A 19,296-nucleotide genomic window follows, 5' to 3' on the forward strand; every position below is an offset into this window, starting at 1 on the left:
AAAGGTGTAGGTCTAGAAAGGAAGAACACCACCCGTGAGAAAGTGAGAAGGGTAAGAAGGTAACGGAAGAGAAAGAGAACTTGTAAGGCAGAAAGAAATGACAGTGATGTAACACAGAGGTAACAGTCTTGAAAGGAAGACGCAAGGCCATTTTCTAAAATTAGGGGATATGATAAAGTAGCACTGGAAACTTAAATCTAGAAGAGGATCTGCAGAATAGATGTTATGGTGAATATACTATTGAATCATCAAAAAGAAGAACAATAATTACCAACATGAATTTATGGTAGACACCATTGTGGAACTTCCTCTACACCCACGAGCAAAACCAGAAAACCAAGTGAGATAGGGATGTTAGAGACCTGAGAACTGATATGATAGGTTAACAAGACAAGGGACTCTAATACTAGTGAGAACATTAATGAAATGACTGGATATGGGGTCTAGTCAGGACAGGGATTCAACAGCAGTCAGAAAAGGAGGATAAAGCATTTAATGCATGCAGTTCTAATGCTGAATCAAGCTATTAATCAACAAACATTTGAGTATCTATTTTGTAACAGACACTATTCTAGGCACTGGAGATACAGCAGTGAACAAAACACGGACCTTATAATCCAGGTGAGGTGACAGACAATAAGCAAATATATAAGGTCAGGTGGTGATAAGTGCTAAAAGAAAAAATACAGTAAGAACACAGTAAATGGAAGACATGGAAGAGCTGCTCTTCTAGATAGGGTGGTCAGAAAAGACTCCTTTGGTAAGGCGACATGTGACCAGAAATCAGAAAGAGGCAAAGGTGCTAAGCATGCAGATATCTGGGAGAGAAAATGGGAACCACAGTGCAAATTCTTTGAGATAGAAGAATGGCTGAGGACAGTTAGACAAGAGAGCTGAGAGGGAGTCTAGGGCTACATCAAGTAGTGTCATGTATGCCAGGAAAAGAATTGGGATGTATTCCAGATGAGATGGAAAGTGACTTAGGCTTCATTTTAAAAAGCTCATTCAGCTACCCTATGTAGAATATACTGCATAGGGGCAAGGATGAAAGTAGGAAGACCATTTAGAATGTGATTGCAATAAACCATGTGGGAAATGATGGTGGCTTTGAATGTGGTAGGAAGGTGTTAAGAGTCAGATTCTGGGCTTCCCTGGTGGCGCAGTGGTTGAGAGTCCACCTGCCGATGCAGGGGACACGGGTTCGTGCCCCGGTCCGGGAAGATCCCACATGCCGCGGAACGGCTGGGCCCGTGAGCCATGGCTGCTGAGCCTGCGTGTCTGTAGCCTGTACTCCGCAACGGGAGAGGCCACAACAGTGAGAGGCCCGCGTATCGCAAAAAAAAAAAAAAAAAAAGAGTCAGATTCTGTGTATTATACTGAAGATAGAGCCGGCAAGAATTACTTATAAAGCAGATGTGAGGAGTGAGGGAGAGATTGGTAAAAGTGACTCCAAGGTTTCTGGCCTGAGCCATGTAGTGAAGGAGTGATAGAAAATCAAAGTTCAGGTTTGATCATACTAAATTTGAGATGCCTATTAGATATCCAGGTGAAAATGTTGAGAAGTCCATTATATATAGGAATTGGAGGTAGGGAAGAAGATAGGGGCTGAGATATAAATATAGGGTCATCAGCATATGGTAATGAAAGTAAACAAGAGAGGCCAGAGCTCCATAAGCCCTGGGACACTCCAAAACTTAAAGAGGTCAGAAAGATGAGAGGAAAGTAAGAAAGGAGACTAAAAATAATGGCCAAGTAAGTAGGAGGAAAATCAAGAGTGGCATTTCAGAGTTCAAATGAATAAAACTGCTTTAAGGTAGAAGAGACGGTTTTTCGTCAAATGCCACTGAAGGTCAAATAAGATGGGAAATGAGGATGACCATTGCTTTTGGCAACACAGAAGTTATTAGTTACCTTGTAAAAGCTGTTTCTGTGGATAAGTGGGGACTAGAATCAGACTGGTTTTGTTTAATAGAAACAGGCAGGAGAGAAAGTGAACAAAGAGAGTAAAGACAATTCTTCTACGTACTTTTGTATAAGAGGAAGCAGAGAAAGGAAGCAGTAGCTGAGAGTGGAATATATGGCATGTAATTATGACGCAAGAAGGAGAAGGAGAATGATTCAAGAAGGAACAACAATGCAAGAGACAGAAGGAACCATTATAGAAATGCTGTCTTTGAGTAGGCAACAGTGGAAGAATTGGCCTTATATAGCAGACCAGACAGTTCATCCACAAAATAGGAGGGAAGGCAGAGTGTTGGTAGATATGCTAATGACAGGATGCGGAAGTTTTCTCCTGATTACTTCTTTTCCCTCAGCGAAACAGGAAGCAAGATGAACAGGTTAGAATGGGGATGAATAAGCTTTTGGGAGTTTGAGCACAGAAGTGAAAGAAAATGGTATGAAACTGTCACTTAGGAAACTGGAAACTGAATAAACTAGGAACATACAATATGGGCCACACTAATGGCATACGTACCAAAATGTTCATTGCAGCTCTATTTACAATAGCCCGGAGATGGAAACAACCTAAGTGCCCATCATCGGATGAATGGATAAAGAAGATGTGACACATATATATAATGGAATATTACTCAGCCATAAAAAGAAACGAAATTGAGTTATTTGTAATGAGGTGGATAGACCTGGAGTCTGTCATACACAGTGAAGTAAGTCAGAAAGAAAAAGACAAATACCGTATGCTAACACATATATATGGAATTTAAGAAAAAAAAATGTCATGAAGAACCTAGGGGTAAGGCAGGAATAAAGACGCAGACCTACTAGAGAACGGACTTGAGGTTATGGGGAGGGGGAAGGGTGAGCTGTGACAGGGCGAGAGAGAGTCATGGACATATACACACTAACAAACGTAGTAAGGTAGATAGCTAGTGGGAAGCAGCCGCATGGCACAGGGATATTGGCTCGGTGCTTTGTGACAGCCTGGAGGGGTGGGATAGGGAGGGTGGGAGGGAGGGAGACGCAAGAGGGAAGAGATATGGGAACATATGTATATGTATAACTGATTCACTTTGTTATAAAGCAGAAACTAACACACCATTGTAAAGCAATTATACCCCAATAAAGATGTTAAAAAATAAAAATAAATAAAAATAAAGTGAGACCAGTCAGCATGGTTTTGTGTTTTTTTTAAGGCTACATTCTGTTGCTTGCATGCAGGTACAGAGTAGGAAAAAAGTGGACTTAATGAGGTTAAGGATTTGCCAAGGAAGTATGATAGACAGAAGAGGGGCACAAAGGAGTTGAAGGCATATGCAAGAAAATGAAAATGATGGACCAGAGAATCTAAATTGATAAGTAAGTAAATGAGGATAAGAGAGGTGAAAAATAGTGAAAATATAGCAGAGTAAAGGACTGGAGGCCCTAGTAATAGGAGTGAACTGGAAAGACAAGAGATAGTGACTGATGAGTAAAATGCTTAAATTGAGACAATGGGAGGATATAGTTATTACAAATGATAAGGTTTATGGTATGATCATAGGAGTGGATGGTTGGGAGGGATACAGGACAAGGTTATTTGTGGTGAGGAACTGAGAGGTAAGGATCTTCCACGTGAAATATGAAATCACCAAGAACTAAGACAGGAAAAGCAATGAAGAGATAAGCCAGGTGTACCTCTTAAGATTTAAATTATGATAGAGGTTATCTGTACAATTCAGGTGTTCCTATACTCGTTTTGTTCCTACTACCTATTCTGTGGTATACTATGCTTCAATGAAGTGTACTGTTAAAGAACTTGCTGCTTCCTCCTGCAATATAGTTGCTTTCCATCAACATCATAAAGCTATAACTATCTGTTCTCAAGAGATCATCCTAAGGACTTCCCTGGTGGTCCAGTGGTTAAGAATCCACCTTCCAATGCAGGGGACTCAAGTTAGAGCCCTGGTTGGGGAACTAAGATCTCACATGCCACGGGGCAACTAAGCCCGCACACCGCAATAAAAGATCCTGTGTGCCACAACTAAGACCTGATGCAGCCAAATAAATAAATAATTTTTTTTTTTTTAAAAAGAGATCATCCTAAATGACTAAATACAAAAGAAGCAGATAAATTTCCTACCCATGGCTCTCAGAGTTTAACATTCAGAGATGATAATATTTCCAAATACTAGAATTAATGAGTTTTGACCATATCCCAAAGTTTTAGAAACAGGAGATATAGTGGTAAAAAACAAAGAAAAGAAGTCTTTAGTTTAGTATTGTAATACATGGTCAATATCATTGCTACTGCTTATTATGTTACATTGAAGCTAGGATTATTTAAAATTCATCAAGTATTTGCTGGGTGCTTATTTTGTACTTCTATTAAAAAATGAGGGGATATATGTATATGTATAGCTGATTAACTTTGTTATATGGCAGAAACTAACACAACATTGTAAAACAATTATACTCCAATAAAGATGTTTAAAAAAAAAAGTGAGCAAAAGAGACATAGTCACTGCCCTCAGGGAGCTTACAGTATAAGACAATAATGAGAACAATGACAACAGAATAGTAATTAGAAGGTCTACACTGGTGACCAAAAAGGGTATCTATCAATTGTCTATTTATAGTCTCAAAGCATAACTTATTTTTTCTGCCTTACATTAAAAATGAGAAAACTTGGCTTCAGACCACACCCACTTAATTTGCTAAAAAAACTAACAACATAAGGCTATCACCAAACAATTTTTCTTCAAAATTCTTTAGAATTAGAATAAAAACTAACCAAAGCCTAGCTTCCTCCCAGGCAAAACAACTGTATACTAAAGTTCTGTAATTTTACATTAAAAATTACTTATCCAACATAAAAAAATGAAAACAATGTGATGGATCAAGAGTGATTTCTATTTGCCTTAAAAATTACCTTTCTTCAATGTTATGTTTGTGCAATAATTAAAATTAGGGTTAAGGAATAAAAATAACTTACCCTTCGATCAGCTGCTACAAGTCTAAATTCCTGCAATAACTTGCCAAAAAAAGATCTTTGTGGTTTTCTAAAGAGATGAATTGTCCCCTTTAAAGCAAACAAAAGTACACAAATCAGCATTTAAGTATCTAATCTTCTTCATTCCTGCGATATAGTAATAACAACTAACATTTCTTGAATGCTCATTATGTCCCAAGCAATTATTCTAGACATTTTGCATGTATTTACCTATTTAAGACTCACAATCATCTATGTGGTGGAAACAATTTTTAGTAAATTGTCTAAGCACACAATGCTAGTAATGGCTGAGCAGGAATTCAAACCCAGGCATTTTAGCTCTAGACCAAACTCTTTTTTTTTTTTAATGGATTAGGCAATTTTGAACCAGAAAACCAGTTTGCCAAATAGCTTTATTGAAAAGAAACTATTACAATTTACCTAATTAAAGCTTTATATATGAAAGGTTTGGCAACTATTATTACAGGAAAACCTCTGAGTTTCTCGCTCAGGCATTCAAAGTATCTGACATCCTAGCTAGCTTCCATGGTCCCTGCTAGTACACAGTATGGTACTAGCAGAGAAAGGTCACGGCAGTGGGGTTACCAATGAGAGAAGAGACTGAGTGGTGATTACAGTGGGATTTAATACTCAAGTTCAGGAAACCATGTAAGAAAGCCTTAACATAAAGGAGAGCTCAAGCACACATAGGAAATTAGCCTGTGATTAAGGTAGTATCCAGTATCAGTGGGAGAAAGTATGAGTTATTCAATAAATAGTATTTGGAAAAAGGTAAAGTTGGATCCTTACTACTCACTCTAATTTTTCATTATTTTAAAATCAAAATATAAAACAACAGAATAATTGAAGAAACTCATGGATGTGTAATTTTATAATCTTGTATGTGGAGAAGACTTTTCTTAATAGGACATAAAACCAAGAAGCTGTAAAGGGGAAAAAATTGATCAATTTTACTACACTTTCATGATGGGAATACAATACAAAAAACAAAACAAAAAAACACCCTGGAAAAATAAGCTGTGAAAATCTTTGTTATTACAAAAGCAAAGTAATTGTTTCTAGGGGAAGAAAAACCCTTCACAATTTTCAACGGGTCATACATAATAATTTGATTGCTAAGTGCCATGTACTTAAATTTTTGGATTTTAATTTTAACAAAACATTTTCTTAGATGGTAAAGGCCACAATCACTATAACAACCATACTACATTTCTACCCCATTAAAGTTGGCCAATTTGATTCAAACACTGAAGCTCCACAGATAGCAATGGAATTAGGAGTTAACAGATTAAAAATGTGAAAAACTTTCAGATCCAATTCAAGCAGAGCTATGATTTTCCTATAGTCAGCATCTAGAAACATCTCAATAGTTATAAAATGATACATTCCATTTCTTCAAGTTTTACATGTCATTAGTTGCATTATGTTTAGACTCAGGAAAGGCAGAAAATAGGCTGAGCTCTAGAAATCTGGCATTAACAAAAACAGCAAAATGTTGATAACTGTCGAGGCCAAGTTATGGCTACATGGGGGCTCATTATATTATATTCTCTCTACTTTTGTGTATGTATGAAAATTTCCACAATAAAAAGTTAAAGTAAAAAATATTTTTAAAAATGTAAAAATAAAGCATCATGAAAAACATGCAACTAATTTTCATATCCAAATAAAGACCAGTGTATATGTATAACCCTAAGGCTCTGCTAAACCAATTCAGTTGAAAAGGAACAGTATGCTATTTTCACCTGGGATGTTAATAAATGCTAATGTCAACAAACATACTGTAGTCTTAAAGAATTATGTGTGGATATTTTGGTCCCAAAGATAAATTCTACTTAATACTGGTATCCTTGAATATCTTCTAACTTCAGCCCATTTTAAATTATTTCAGTTACTTTAAGTTTCAGGTTAAAGGACTTCCCTGGTGGTCCGGTGGCTAAGACTCTGAGCTGGGGGCCTGGGTTCGATCCCTGATCAGGGAACTAGATCCCACATGCTGCAACTAAAAGTTCGCATGCCGCAACTAAAGATCCTGCACGCCGCAACCAAGACCCAGCACAAACAAATGAATAAATAAAAATATTTTTAAAAATAGTTTCAGGTTAAGACAATCAATAAGGTTTCTAAAAGGCAGAGGGCCATTTCTGATGCCATTCTGATAGTGGGGGAAAACCCACAAAAATCCTAATTTTCACGTCACTCTTTCCAAAATTATATTGGCTCTCCACTGCTATCAGGATAAACTCCAAATTTTACAACTTGGAACTCAATGCCTTCAATGAGTTAGCCTCAGTTTCTTTCCATTTTTTCCTCTTGCTCCAGATAAGAATCCTCAACTCCAATTAAACTGCTGTTCTCCTTGTCTCATGATCTCATGAGACAAGTATGAGATCTCTCATGAGATCTCATACCATTCTAGAGTAAAAAGGCCAGACTCATCTAATCCAAGCACTAATAGCCCTGAAGCACTTAGCAAGTTACCTGACCTCTCTGTTTCCTCATCCAAATGAGAGTAATGAATAGTAGATTAAGAGTACTGGAGTAAGGGACAAAGTACTAAGTTTACTGGTTCACTTCCTACATGAAGCCTTATTAGATTATTCAAACTATAGAGTTTTTTATACCACTTGCTTTGTAATGAACCACAGGCTAGCCTTCATCTTGTCATCTTGCATGGTAAGTTAATTTTTTAGTAACTTCACTAATGACAAGGGCTATATTTCCTTGACATATTCTAAGAAAGCACTACGTTTTGCACATAGCATGTTATTAATAAATAATACATAATGGGTAACTTTAAAAATAAAACTTAAATGCTACTATTTCCCTTATTACTAATGTTTCATGCATAAAAATTTACTGCCATGGTCACTTATTCAGTGTTCTATAAAACAGATATTTATTGAAAACTTCCTCTGGGCCAGGCACTGTACAAAAGGCTCTGGGGAGATCAGAGTGAATACATAGGTCCTCCTCTCAAAAAGCTTACAGCCTAGGAAGTGAGAAAGACAAGTGAATACACAACTTTAACATAGTCTGGTAAAATGCACCAGATGTTACTGGTAAAAAGCACCCTCACAGGAGCGTAAAGGAGGCATTTAATAGGATGTTTAGACATGGCAGAAAGGCTCATGAAAGAGACTAAAGGACATGTTAAGGGTTATACTGATAAGGATGGCAAGACAGGAAATGGAGAGCAATTCTGGCGAGAGAAGAGCATATATGAATTCGGTGCAAAGGTCTAATTCTTAGAGCACAATCTGCAAGCTGTTCACTGTAGCTGGAATATGGTGTATGTATGTGTAAAAAGAGGCTGTAAAGGTAAGAAGCTAGACTACAGATATCTTTGCTTGCCATACTAAACAGAACTTTAGCTTTCAGGCTAAAGGAAAAAAAAAACGGAAGAATTTTAAGCAAGGGAGTGGCATGGTCAAGTTTTAGAAACTTAACTCCGGCTACACAGTGGTGAATGTTTTGAAGGAGCACACAGCTATTTGGTCAGCAAAAAAAGTAAATTTTTACCCACTTTCTGCATGTAAAGGAAGGATTACAGGAAATTTAGAAAATATTTTCAAATATGTGAATAAAACATTTTTTCGACCATATGCACTCAAGGAAAAAACTCAGAGTGACAGTGCTGGGGCACAGAAACGTGGTCCTTTTATCATATACAGGCTATCAATAAGAGACCCATGAATTTTCTGATACAATGGTGTGTACCTCTTTTGACACTGAAATCACAATCAACTGCTTATCCTTAGATAAAATTCAGAGAGCTATATATTTGATTTCTAAAGGAATAAAATGACTAACACCTCTAACAAAATTTAAATACCACATCCCCAAAGCCATAAGGTATATTGGGATCTACAAACGCATACAAAAAATAAGCTGCAGTAAGAGGCACTATCAACACCTTGACTTTCGCCAGTCTTTGGCCTTCTGAAAGCTGCTGCCATACCCGGCTGTCGCACTCGATAAAGGCAAGCTGGAGACTGGGGCGTCAGCCTCAATACCCTACTAACCATCCTCTTTTATTTTCACCAGTGTTATCGTCACTACTGTAAGCATCACTAATACGGTCGTTGCTGCTGCGGACTTGTTTTCTGACCTTTTGTTGATGTTGTAGTCGCTGACACTGGCAAAGACTTTTATTTCTATATCAAGGATGTCATTGCAGGGAAGAGTCATAAACTCGCCCAGAGCCGAAAGGTTGGCCTGGAGCGGGGCCGGGGTCCGGAACAGCAAAGGAACCGGGTGAGGGAGCGAGGGAGCATCAGAGCTCTGGTGGCACGCTCTCGGACGCCAGCCGCTCCTCCCGGGGACCCCGAGCATAAGTCCGACGACCCCACCTCTGGGTGGCTGAGGCATTTCAAGGCCGCTTCAGGACCAGAAAGGATAAGAGGAATCATTTACGACAGAAACCCTCACAACCCTGGCCAACTCACCATGATAAGGAGCGGCACAGCTCCTGCCGGAAGACGGCCTAGGAGCTGGTTTTTCCCTAGAGCGGAAGGGGGTTGGGCATCAGAGGCCGATTGGCTGCGAGTGACGCGGGGGCGGAAGTGCGTACACCGGCCTCAGGGTCCCACTCCCCTTTCCCGGCTGCCCCTGCGTTCTATAGAGGCGAAGGTGGCCGCTAGAGCGACTCCTCAGCTCCCTGCCGAGTTGTGGGTGCAGAGGTACGCGCTGAGGTCTTTGTCAAGAAGCAATTAGGGTTTCTTTGTAATGTTAGAAAAGTTTCATTGAGTCCTGAAGCGCTTTTACCTATGTTGTGTTATTTAATTTTTGCAATACCTTACGAAATAGATTACATTCCCATTTTTCAAGTGAGGAACCAGGATTAAGAAACTTGCCCAGAGACATACATCTAGTTTGCTGTAGTAGCTGAATTTGAACTCAGGCCGACTAATGACGGACTACTGTGTTGTGCTTCCTAAAATACTACTTCAATTCTATAAGATTAATTTTATTTTATAAAAGGAAAATAAAACACATCGAAATGTAATTCATTGGACAGAAATTGAATATGTAGTACGTGTGTATCAGGTACTGATTTCATGAAAATGATATTCTAGTAAGAAGAGACAAAACAAGTAGGAGAAGGAAATTTTTAAAATATATCGGTAAGTAGTGCCATTTAGAAAATAGGAAAAAAAAAAAAGAAAATAGGGTAATGGTATAGAGAGTAACTGGGTCACTAATTTAGAGAGGTAGTCAGAGAAAGCTTCTCTAAGAAGATTAAATTTGACTTCCAAATGGCAAGTATTTCTGTGAAGTTTTTTCTAGGCAGAATAAGTAATGTAAATACATAAGTAAAACAAGCAAGGGTGTTTTAAGATCAGAAAGAATGTCTGAAAGTATGTCTGGAGAGTTGTGCCTGAGGGGAAGAAACAAAGAGAAGATCTAAGTGATAAACAGGGGCCAGATCAAGTCGGAATTTCTAATTAGGGGTAAAGAGCTTGTTTTTTTTTTTTTTTTTTTCTGAGACCGGAAGCCAGTGGATGGTTTTAACAACGGAGTGACCTTCTACATTTTGGCTGTGGTATGGAGAATGAACTGTAGATGGAAGATAATAGCTAACATTTATTAAGCACTTATGTGGTAAGCACTATGACTAAGAACTTAATGTATCATCTCATTTACTCCTCATAACAGCCCTTTGATACAGGTACTATTGTTAGCCTCTACTTGGAAAGTTGTGTGCCAAGGTAACACACCTAGTCAAAGGTGGACCTGGAATTCTGTACACCATAGTTTTAAAGCCTTACCAACTACTCAGTACTTGCTACTTCTGGACAGGATTAGAATCAAAAAGGCAAGTTAGAACATTATTGCTTCATTTACCCTGAGCAAATCATTCTCAATTCTTTTTTTTTTTTTAATATTTATTTATTTGGTTGTGCCAGGTCTTAGTTGCAGCAGGTGGGCTCCTTAGTTGTGGCATGCGAACTCTTAGTTGTGGCTTGCATGTGGGATCTAGTTCCCTGACCTGGGATCCAGCCCGGGCGCCCTGCATTGGGAGTGCAGAGTCTTAACCACCGTGCCACCAGGGAAGTCCCCATTCTTGATTCTTGAAGTTTCTTTACAGTCTTTTTTTTTTTTTTTTTTTGCGGTACGCGGGCCTCTCACTGTTGTGGCCTCTCCCGTTGCAGAGCACAGGCTCCGGACGCGCAGGCTCAGCAGCCATGGCTCACGGGCCCAGCCGCTCCGCGGCACGTGGGATCTTCCCGGACCGGGGCACGAACCCGTGTCCCCTGCATCGGCAGGCAGACTCTCAACTACTGCGCCACCAGGGAAGCCCCAGTCTTTTTTATTTTAACAAAACTGGAATCAAACAGTACATATTATTTATAGTCTGCCTACTTCATGCAAGGATGTATTGTGACATTTTTCCCGTGTCTTAATTTTCTAGAATATAGTTTTAGTGACCTTAGAGAATACAATCATAGGCATGTGCCTTAATATCAATATATTTAACTAATTCCTTATTGATGAGTATAACAGGGTTTAGAGGTAGCAAAAATAAATCTCTCAAGCTATTTTAAGAAGAAGAAAAAAATCTAATACAGGGAATTGAGTAATTGATATAAAATCATAGGAAACAACTAGACAGAAGATCAACAATGAAACAGAAGACTTGAACAACACTATATACCTATTAGACCTACATATGTCTAGAATACACCATCCAACAACAGCATAATACACATTCTTCTCTGGTGTATATGGAGCATTCCCAGGACGGAACATTTGTTAGGCCATAAAATAATTTTCAATAAATTTAAAGGGATTAAAATCATAGAAAGTATGTTCTCCAAATATACTGGAATGAAATTAGAAATCCATAACAGAAGGAAATTTGGGATGCTCCCATCTGGTGGAAATTTTAAAAACTTAGTCAATGGATCAAAGAAGAAATCACAAGAGAACTTAGAAAATACGTTGAGATGAATGAAAATTAAAACTCAACATACCAAAACTTATTGGATACAGCAAAAGCAGTTCTTAGAGGGAAATGTATAGCTGTAAATGCGTGTATTAAAAAAAGAAGGATCTCAAATCAATAACCTAACCTTCCATCTTAAGAAACTAGAAAAAGAAGAGCAAACTAAACTTCAAGCAAAAAGAAGGAAATAAAAGGACTTCCCTGGTGGTCCAGTGGTTAAGACTCTGCACTTCCACTGCAGGAGGCACGGGTTTGATCCCTGCTCAGGGAGCTAAGGTCCCATGTGCTGTGTGGTGCGGCCAAAAAATTAAAATAAAAAGAAGGAAATAAAGCTTGGAGAGGAAATAAATGAAATAGAGAATAGAAAAACAATAGAGAGGGAATTCCCTGGCAGTCCAGTGGTTACAGTGGTTAGGACTCTCTGCTTTCACTGCAGGGACCCAGGAAACTAAGATTCTGCAAGCTGCACGGCCAAAACATTAATTAATTAATTAATTTTAAAAAAGAGAAAACAAAACCAAAAATTGATTCTTTGCAATTTTCAACAAAATTGACAAAGCTTTACCTAGACCAAGAAAAAAAAGATTCAAATTACTAAAATTGGGACTTCCCTGGTGGTCCAGTGGATAAGACTCTGCATTCCCAATGCAGGGAGCCTGGGTTTGATCCCTGGTTGGGGAACTAGATCCCGCATGCATGCCACAACTAAGACCCAGTGCAGCCAAAATAAATTAATTAATTAAAGTTTAAAAAATAATAATTAAAAAAATTACTAAAATCAAGAAAGAAAGGGGGGACATTACTATTGATCTAACAGAAATAAGGATTATAGGGAGTATTATAAACAGTTATATACCAACAAATTAGATAACCTAAATGAAATGGACGAATTTCTATAAAGACACAAACTACTGGAAACGACTCAAGAAGAAATAGAAAATCTGATTAGACATAACAAGCAATTGAACTTATAAGTAAAAAAAAAATTCCACAAAAAGCCCAGGCAAAGATGGCTTCATCGATGAAGTCTACCAAACATTTAAAGAAGAATTAGCACCAATCATTGACAAACTGTTCCCCCAAAATAGAAGAGAAAGGAACACTTCTCTTCTCATTCTATGAAGCCAGAATTACCCTGATACCAAAACTAAACAAAAACATCACAAGAAAACTACAGACCAACATCCCATATGAACGTAGACACAAAAACACCTCAACAGAATAATAGCAAAATGAATCCACCAAAATATAGAAAGACTCATACACCATGAATGAGTGAATGGGAATTCACAGGAATGAAAAGCAGGTTCAACATATGAGAATTAAGAATGCAATACACCATATTAATAAAGGGCGAACGCCACACAATCATCTCAATAGATGCAGAAAAACATTTGACAAATCTAACACCCCTACCAGAAAAAACAACAAACTAGGAATAGAACCACAGACATAGGTTCTTATGTTGAATAATTAGACCTTTTAGTTTGGAGTGTATTCTATAATTAGGCTTACATCTTTGTATGAAGTTATTAGACGTTTTATTTTGTTTTGAATATATTTTTGCCATTAACCTGCTTACTCTTTCTTCTTGCTTTTGCTATTGTTTGTCTGTATTACGAAGTCTTGTTTCATGTGTTTTGTTTATATTTTATTGTTTTATCTATTTTTAATGTATAAGGGAGTGTTCCATAGGAAACAGATGGAAGTATAAACCTGATAAGTCTTCAGTACAAGCCAGCCCTAAGCCCTAACAATTGGAAGTCCCATTGGATTGGTGATCAACTGTTGAAAAAGTGATTGATGAAACTTTGCCTTAAGTATCCTGCAGAACCTTCATGAGAACACTGTCCTGTCAGTTTGTCAAAAAAAGATCACTTTGATTAGTCCATATTCTGGGATTAGTGATCTGTAGAGTTTGTGACTGTTGATTATACAGACTCTTCCTAGTCATCCTGCTTGGCTGGAGAATCTGTGACACTAACAAAATACACGTTGTCAATCAACCACCATGGCCTCCCTTTCTTGCAAATTACCTATGTCAAAGTCTCCACCTCCTCCTAGAAGAACTTCTGCCCCTTATATAAAACTACTTATAATCCAAAGTCTTGCATTTTCATTGGTAAATTAGAAAAAAATCAACATAGAATAACAATTATGAGAACTTTTGACATAAAATCAATTTTTTAAACTGAGAAGACAGAACACCAGTGAACAGTCAGCTTTGTTAATTGGTATGCTGAGGCTTCAAAAGAAAATTCTAATTCCAAGACCGTCTCTCTGAAAGATTTTGCAACCTTCTGAAACCTACCCTCCTGGCATTTTTCTCTCTCTCTTCAGCTGTCCCTGACCTTCTAAGTGACATACCTTTTCTTCAGGGTTTTCTCAGGAAAATCAAAATCACATTGTAAACTTACTAGACCAGAAGTCAGATTTATAGAAGTTAAATGAAAACTCTAATCTAGAGCCAAACCCCAGGAGTTTAAGAAAATCTTTTTCCTAAACTTCAGGGAGACAGGCAAAAAAAATTGCTACAGAACTCAGGATTTTGTTAGATACTTAATGTCCTGGACTACAGATCTGTACCAAATAATTCGTTTGTTCCTCAGAAAGGGTAAAATGTTTTGTCAGCAGAGTAGAAAAGATTTAAATAACTCCACTGTGTAATAAAAGTTAAAAAATAAAAGTAGAAAATATACCATTTAATTTCAGCATCTTTTAAAGGAAGATTGACCAAAGATTCAAAATTGTAAACTAAATAAAAATGAAAGGGAATTCCCTAGCAGTCCAGTGGTTAGGACTCCACGCTACAACTACAGGGGGCCTGGGTTCATCCCTGGTTGGGAAACTAAGATCCCACAAGCCGTGCGGTTTGCGGCAAAAATGATGATGATGATGATGATGATGATGATGATGATGATGATGATGTTTGGAAGTTTCCTGAGGTCTTATTTTTTTTTAGTTCCCTAAGGATTGAACCCAGGCCCTCGGCAGTGAGAGCGCAGAGTTCTAACCACTGAACCACCAGGGAATTCCTCTCCAAACATTATTTGAAAAGATTTTGAAACAATGAGGAAGTTGCAGAAAAGTTTTAACTACAGTGCAAATAACTTTGTTTTCCTTGAAATGTTAAGTTGTGGACCTGCTGCCCCATCACCCCCAAACATGTTAGTGTGTATTCCCTGCAAACAGGGACGTACTTCTATGTAACCACAGTAACAGCCATCAAAATCAGAAAATTAACAATGACACATTACTGTCATCTAACCCTTAGACTCCGTTCAAGTTTTGTCAGTTGTTCCAATAAGGTATTTTATAGCAGAAGGAACCAGTTCTAAATCACAAGTTGCATTTAGTTGTCATTCTATTTTGTCTCCTTCAGTCTGGAACAGTTCTTCAGTTTTTCACTTGACTTTCACGAATTTGCCAGTTACTTTGAAGATTCCAGTTATTTTGTAGAATGCTCCTGGAATAGATTCAGGTTGTGAATCTTTGACAGGAATATCACGGTAGTACTGCATTTTTCTCATTGACCCTATTATGTGAAATTTGGCCCAGTAATAACTTTCATCACTAGATTAAGGTGGTATCTGTCAAGTTTTTCCACTGTAAAAACTGTACTTTGAAACTATGTGAATGTATTCATACTTAATCACACTTTCAATTTATTCTTGTTTATGTATATGTTCACATTGGCTCATGGTTTCTTATTTTACCTCATGGGTTATAATCCATTACTATAATTACTTTAGATGCTCAAAATTGTCCAGTGGGAGCCCCTCTAATCAATAATTCATCCTCATCCTTCCTTAAGCACTTTCTTCTTTTCTGGCACAAGATATTCTGGGTTATCCTGTATTTTCTCTGCCCTAAACCTGGAGTTGGCCATTTCACCAAGGAGCCCAGGTTCCTTTAGTGGATATTATGCACCGAATGTTTGTGTCCCCTTAAAATTTGTATATTGAAACCCTACCGCCACAACATGATGGTATTTGGACATGGGGTCCTTGGGAGATAATTAAGATTAGATGAGGTCATGAGGGTGGGACCTTCAAGATAGGATTAGTGTCCTCATAAGAAGAGACACCAGAGAGCCTGCTCTCTCTCTGTCACTGAGGACACAGCCATTTACAAGCCAGTGAGAGCTCTCACCAGAAACAAAATTGGTCGGCACCTTGATCTTGGATTTCCTACCCTCCAGAACTGTGAAAATAAATATCTGTCATTTAAGTCTTGCAGTCTATGATATTTTTGTTATGGCAGCTCAAGCAGACTAAGATTTTGATACCAAGAAGGGGGATGCTGCTTTTAAAAAACACCTAAAAATGTGGCAGCTTGAACAGACTAAGACAGTAGAGAATTTAGAAGACAGGAGTGGTATGTGTGCTCATTGCTTTTGGGGTGTAACTACTCCAAGGCCTTCTCAGTGCAAAGAACTGGGGAATATGTGTACACAAATATATTTACATCTATATTTCTTCATCTGTTTTTATATATCTTAAATCATGAATTCATACTCTTAAATCCAATTCCAGCCCAACCCCACAGGTTTCATTTTTTTTGTATTCATAACTCCATTCTCTGACAGAAACATGGCTCCACTATGGTTAATATATTGACTTGTCTGATTAAGTCTCCTGCATGTAAGCAGTTTGTCATCTTTGCTGACACCTTTCCCCAATACACACCTCTCTATTCTTGAGAACTTATTCCTCATTCTAGGTTTCCCCAACGCATATGAATAACTTCCTTACTCTGTCTCCAATACCCCATACTAAGCTGCCCATTATTGTAGACACCCTCCTCACCCCACTTGGTCTATGACACCCCACTTTGGGCCACCAAGTTTCCCTCCTCCCCACTGCAAAACCTGCCCTGAACAACTGTGCGGAAAAGAAGCTAGCATAGCTGGGCTGAGATTGCTATCTTTTGAAAGGCCAGATTCCAAGTTTGGTTGGCATCTGGGAACTTGGATTTGGGGGAGGGTTTCCACCATTCCCTGAGAGTGGTTCACTGTGCCTAACACAGTTAGGCCTAACATCTTCACCCATGTTGTCATAACTTGATGCTGGAGGAATTAAGTGCATCCTGTGTAATTCCACTGGGAGAGGACTCTTGGAAGCTGGTGCTTGGTTTCCTCTGGACTTTGCCCCATACTCTTGTTCCCTTTGCTGGGTGAGATTATAATATGCATCCTCATTAGTCTACCTTACAATAATACTATACAACTTTATGTACAATATAATAACCTTATTTCAACATAATTCCATTCACTGCCCTCTCCTACCCTTTGTGCTATCTTTATCATCTACTACATACATTATAAATACCACACTGTAAATTTTTTTAAAACAACAAATAGATATTCAGAGAAATTAAGAAAACATTATCTTTTATATTTACTGACATATATATCATTTGCAAAGTTCTTAATTCCTTCCTGGCAATACAGATTCCTATGGAGGATTACTTTCTGTCAGCCTAAAGAATTTCTTAAAGCATTTCCTATAATGTCAGTCTGCTAACAACAAATTCTCTTAGGTTTTGTACACCTGGAATAGCTTTTATTTTGTCTTACTATTTTGAACATTCTAAGTAGACGCAGAATTTTAGGTTAACTTTTGTTAATTTTTGCACTTTATTTTTTTTTAATTGATGTACAGTTGATTTCCAATGTTGTATTAGTTTCAGGTATACAGCAAAGTGATTCTCATATATATATATATATATGTAAAAGTTTCTAGATTCTTTTCCATTTTAAGTTATTACAAGATATTGAATATAGTTCCCTGTGCTACACAGTAGGGACTTATCTGTTTTTTATATAGTAGTGTATGATTTTTGCACTTTAAGAATGTCATTCCATCATTTCCTGGATTCCATTGTTTCTGATGAAGTTAGCCACCACTTTTACTGTTTATTCAAGTGTAATGTCATTTCCCCTCTCTGGCTGCTTTTGAGATTTTTTTGATTTGGTTTGGTTTTGTGCATGTGTGTGTGTTTTGCAATACTATGCACCCAGATGTGATCTTTGTTGCATTTATTCTGCTTGGAATTCACTGAACTTCTTGGACCTGTAAGTTGATGTTTTCCAACAATTTTGAGAAAATTTCAGGCATTACTGCTTCAAATATTTCTCTTGCCCCATTCTTTTCCTTTCCTCTCCTCTGGACCTCAAAAGTACCTTACATTAGACTGATACTGTCCCACAGGTCTCAAATCTCTGCTGTTTCTTTTTTTCTCTGTGCTTCAGTTTGATAATTGTACTGGCTGTCTTCCACTTTTCTTTCCTCTGCTTGTGCAGTTTACTGTTAAGCCCATCCAGTGAACATTTAAATTTAGACACTATATGTTTCATTTCAGATTCTAATTTTTAATCACCAGACTTTCCATTTGGTTTTCAGTTTCTATTTCTCTGCCAAGAATCCCAATCTATTGATCCACCATTTTTTCCCCTGTAAATTTTTAAATGTATTTTAAAGCTGTTAAAAAATAATTTTGTTAACTCCAACATAGGGTCATCTGTGTATCTGCTTCTATATATTTTCTGTTGATTACGGATCATATAATTTTTCTTTGTATGCTTAAGGTTTATTTTGTACTGGACTTTGTGAATGACATGTTGTAAAGACTCTGGATTTTGTTTTCTTCCAAACAATGTTTTATTCTGGCTAGCTGTTAACTTACTAATGTATAACCTTGATGCTGTGAAAGCCTGATTTTAAGCTTTGTTTCAGTGAGTTTCTTCCCATTTTGCCCAGAGTCCTAAAGTACATCCCTTAGTTTTGGGATGTTGTCCTTCCTCCTAAGCCACGGCCCGTTTTGGGTTTCAATGGGAAACCAGAAGTGTTTACTAAACCCCTCTTATTCGCTCTGTATTCGTCCAGCCGTTGTTACCACTACTCAGTTCCTTGGACTTCAAGTATTGCTTTCTGCTGGGTTCCTTTGAATATCACACTGCACAGGTACAATTTTGGAATCCACCAAGCATTTGAAAAGAATTTGCAAGCAGATTTGGGGGATTAGATCTCTGAAGCTCTCTCCTTTTCAAAATTTCCCTCCTAATTTCAAGCTGTCCTAGAAGCCCCAAATGACTCCTCAGCCCAGCAAGACTGTCACATTCTGCTTGAATTCTATTTCCAAGCACACTGCACAAGCTGGAAATTGCCCTCATGGTAAAAAGCTAGTTAATGTGGATCTCTTCTAGTATATGATTTTGTGCTGTTTTTGCCTGTTTTTGATTGCTTTCTAGAGTCTTCTAATCACAGTTTTTTATACTTTGTTCAGACTTTACATTTTTATTGGCAAGAGAGTCAGTCCAATAAAAGCTATTTGTTCAATACCAGACTGCAACCTCTGAAATCTCAAAAAATTTCAAATAAAAAAATTAAAAGCAAAA

General features: G+C 37.7%; 1 protein-coding gene across 3 annotated transcripts in view; it reads right to left on the minus strand.

Annotated features, from left to right (window-relative positions):
- Nucleotides 1-9,447, minus strand: part of SLC30A6 (solute carrier family 30 member 6) — a 38,114-nt gene extending 28,667 nt beyond the window's left edge. For 2 of the 3 annotated variants that reach the window (XM_027113438.1, XM_027113439.1), the window contains exons 1-2: nt 9,060-9,371; nt 4,931-5,017 (exon numbers count right to left, since the gene is read on the minus strand). Coding sequence is in view for 1 of the 3 variants with exons in the window: in XM_027113437.1 (XP_026969238.1) it covers nt 4,931-5,017; nt 9,397-9,399 (90 nt within the window). In the remaining 2 variants the exon portion in view is untranslated. Of the gene's footprint in view, nt 1-4,930; nt 5,018-9,059; nt 9,372-9,396 lie in introns of those variants that run through there. The other variant, XM_027113437.1, reaches the window with a different exon arrangement.
- Nucleotides 9,448-19,296: the final 9,849 nt, after the last annotated feature.

The sequence above is a fragment of the Aethalodelphis obliquidens genome, unplaced genomic scaffold (genome assembly GCF_003676395.1).
Source record: "Aethalodelphis obliquidens isolate GAN/ISIS:26980383/991018 unplaced genomic scaffold, ASM367639v1 scaffold12, whole genome shotgun sequence".
Classification (NCBI taxonomy): Eukaryota; Metazoa; Chordata; class Mammalia; order Artiodactyla; family Delphinidae; genus Aethalodelphis; species Aethalodelphis obliquidens.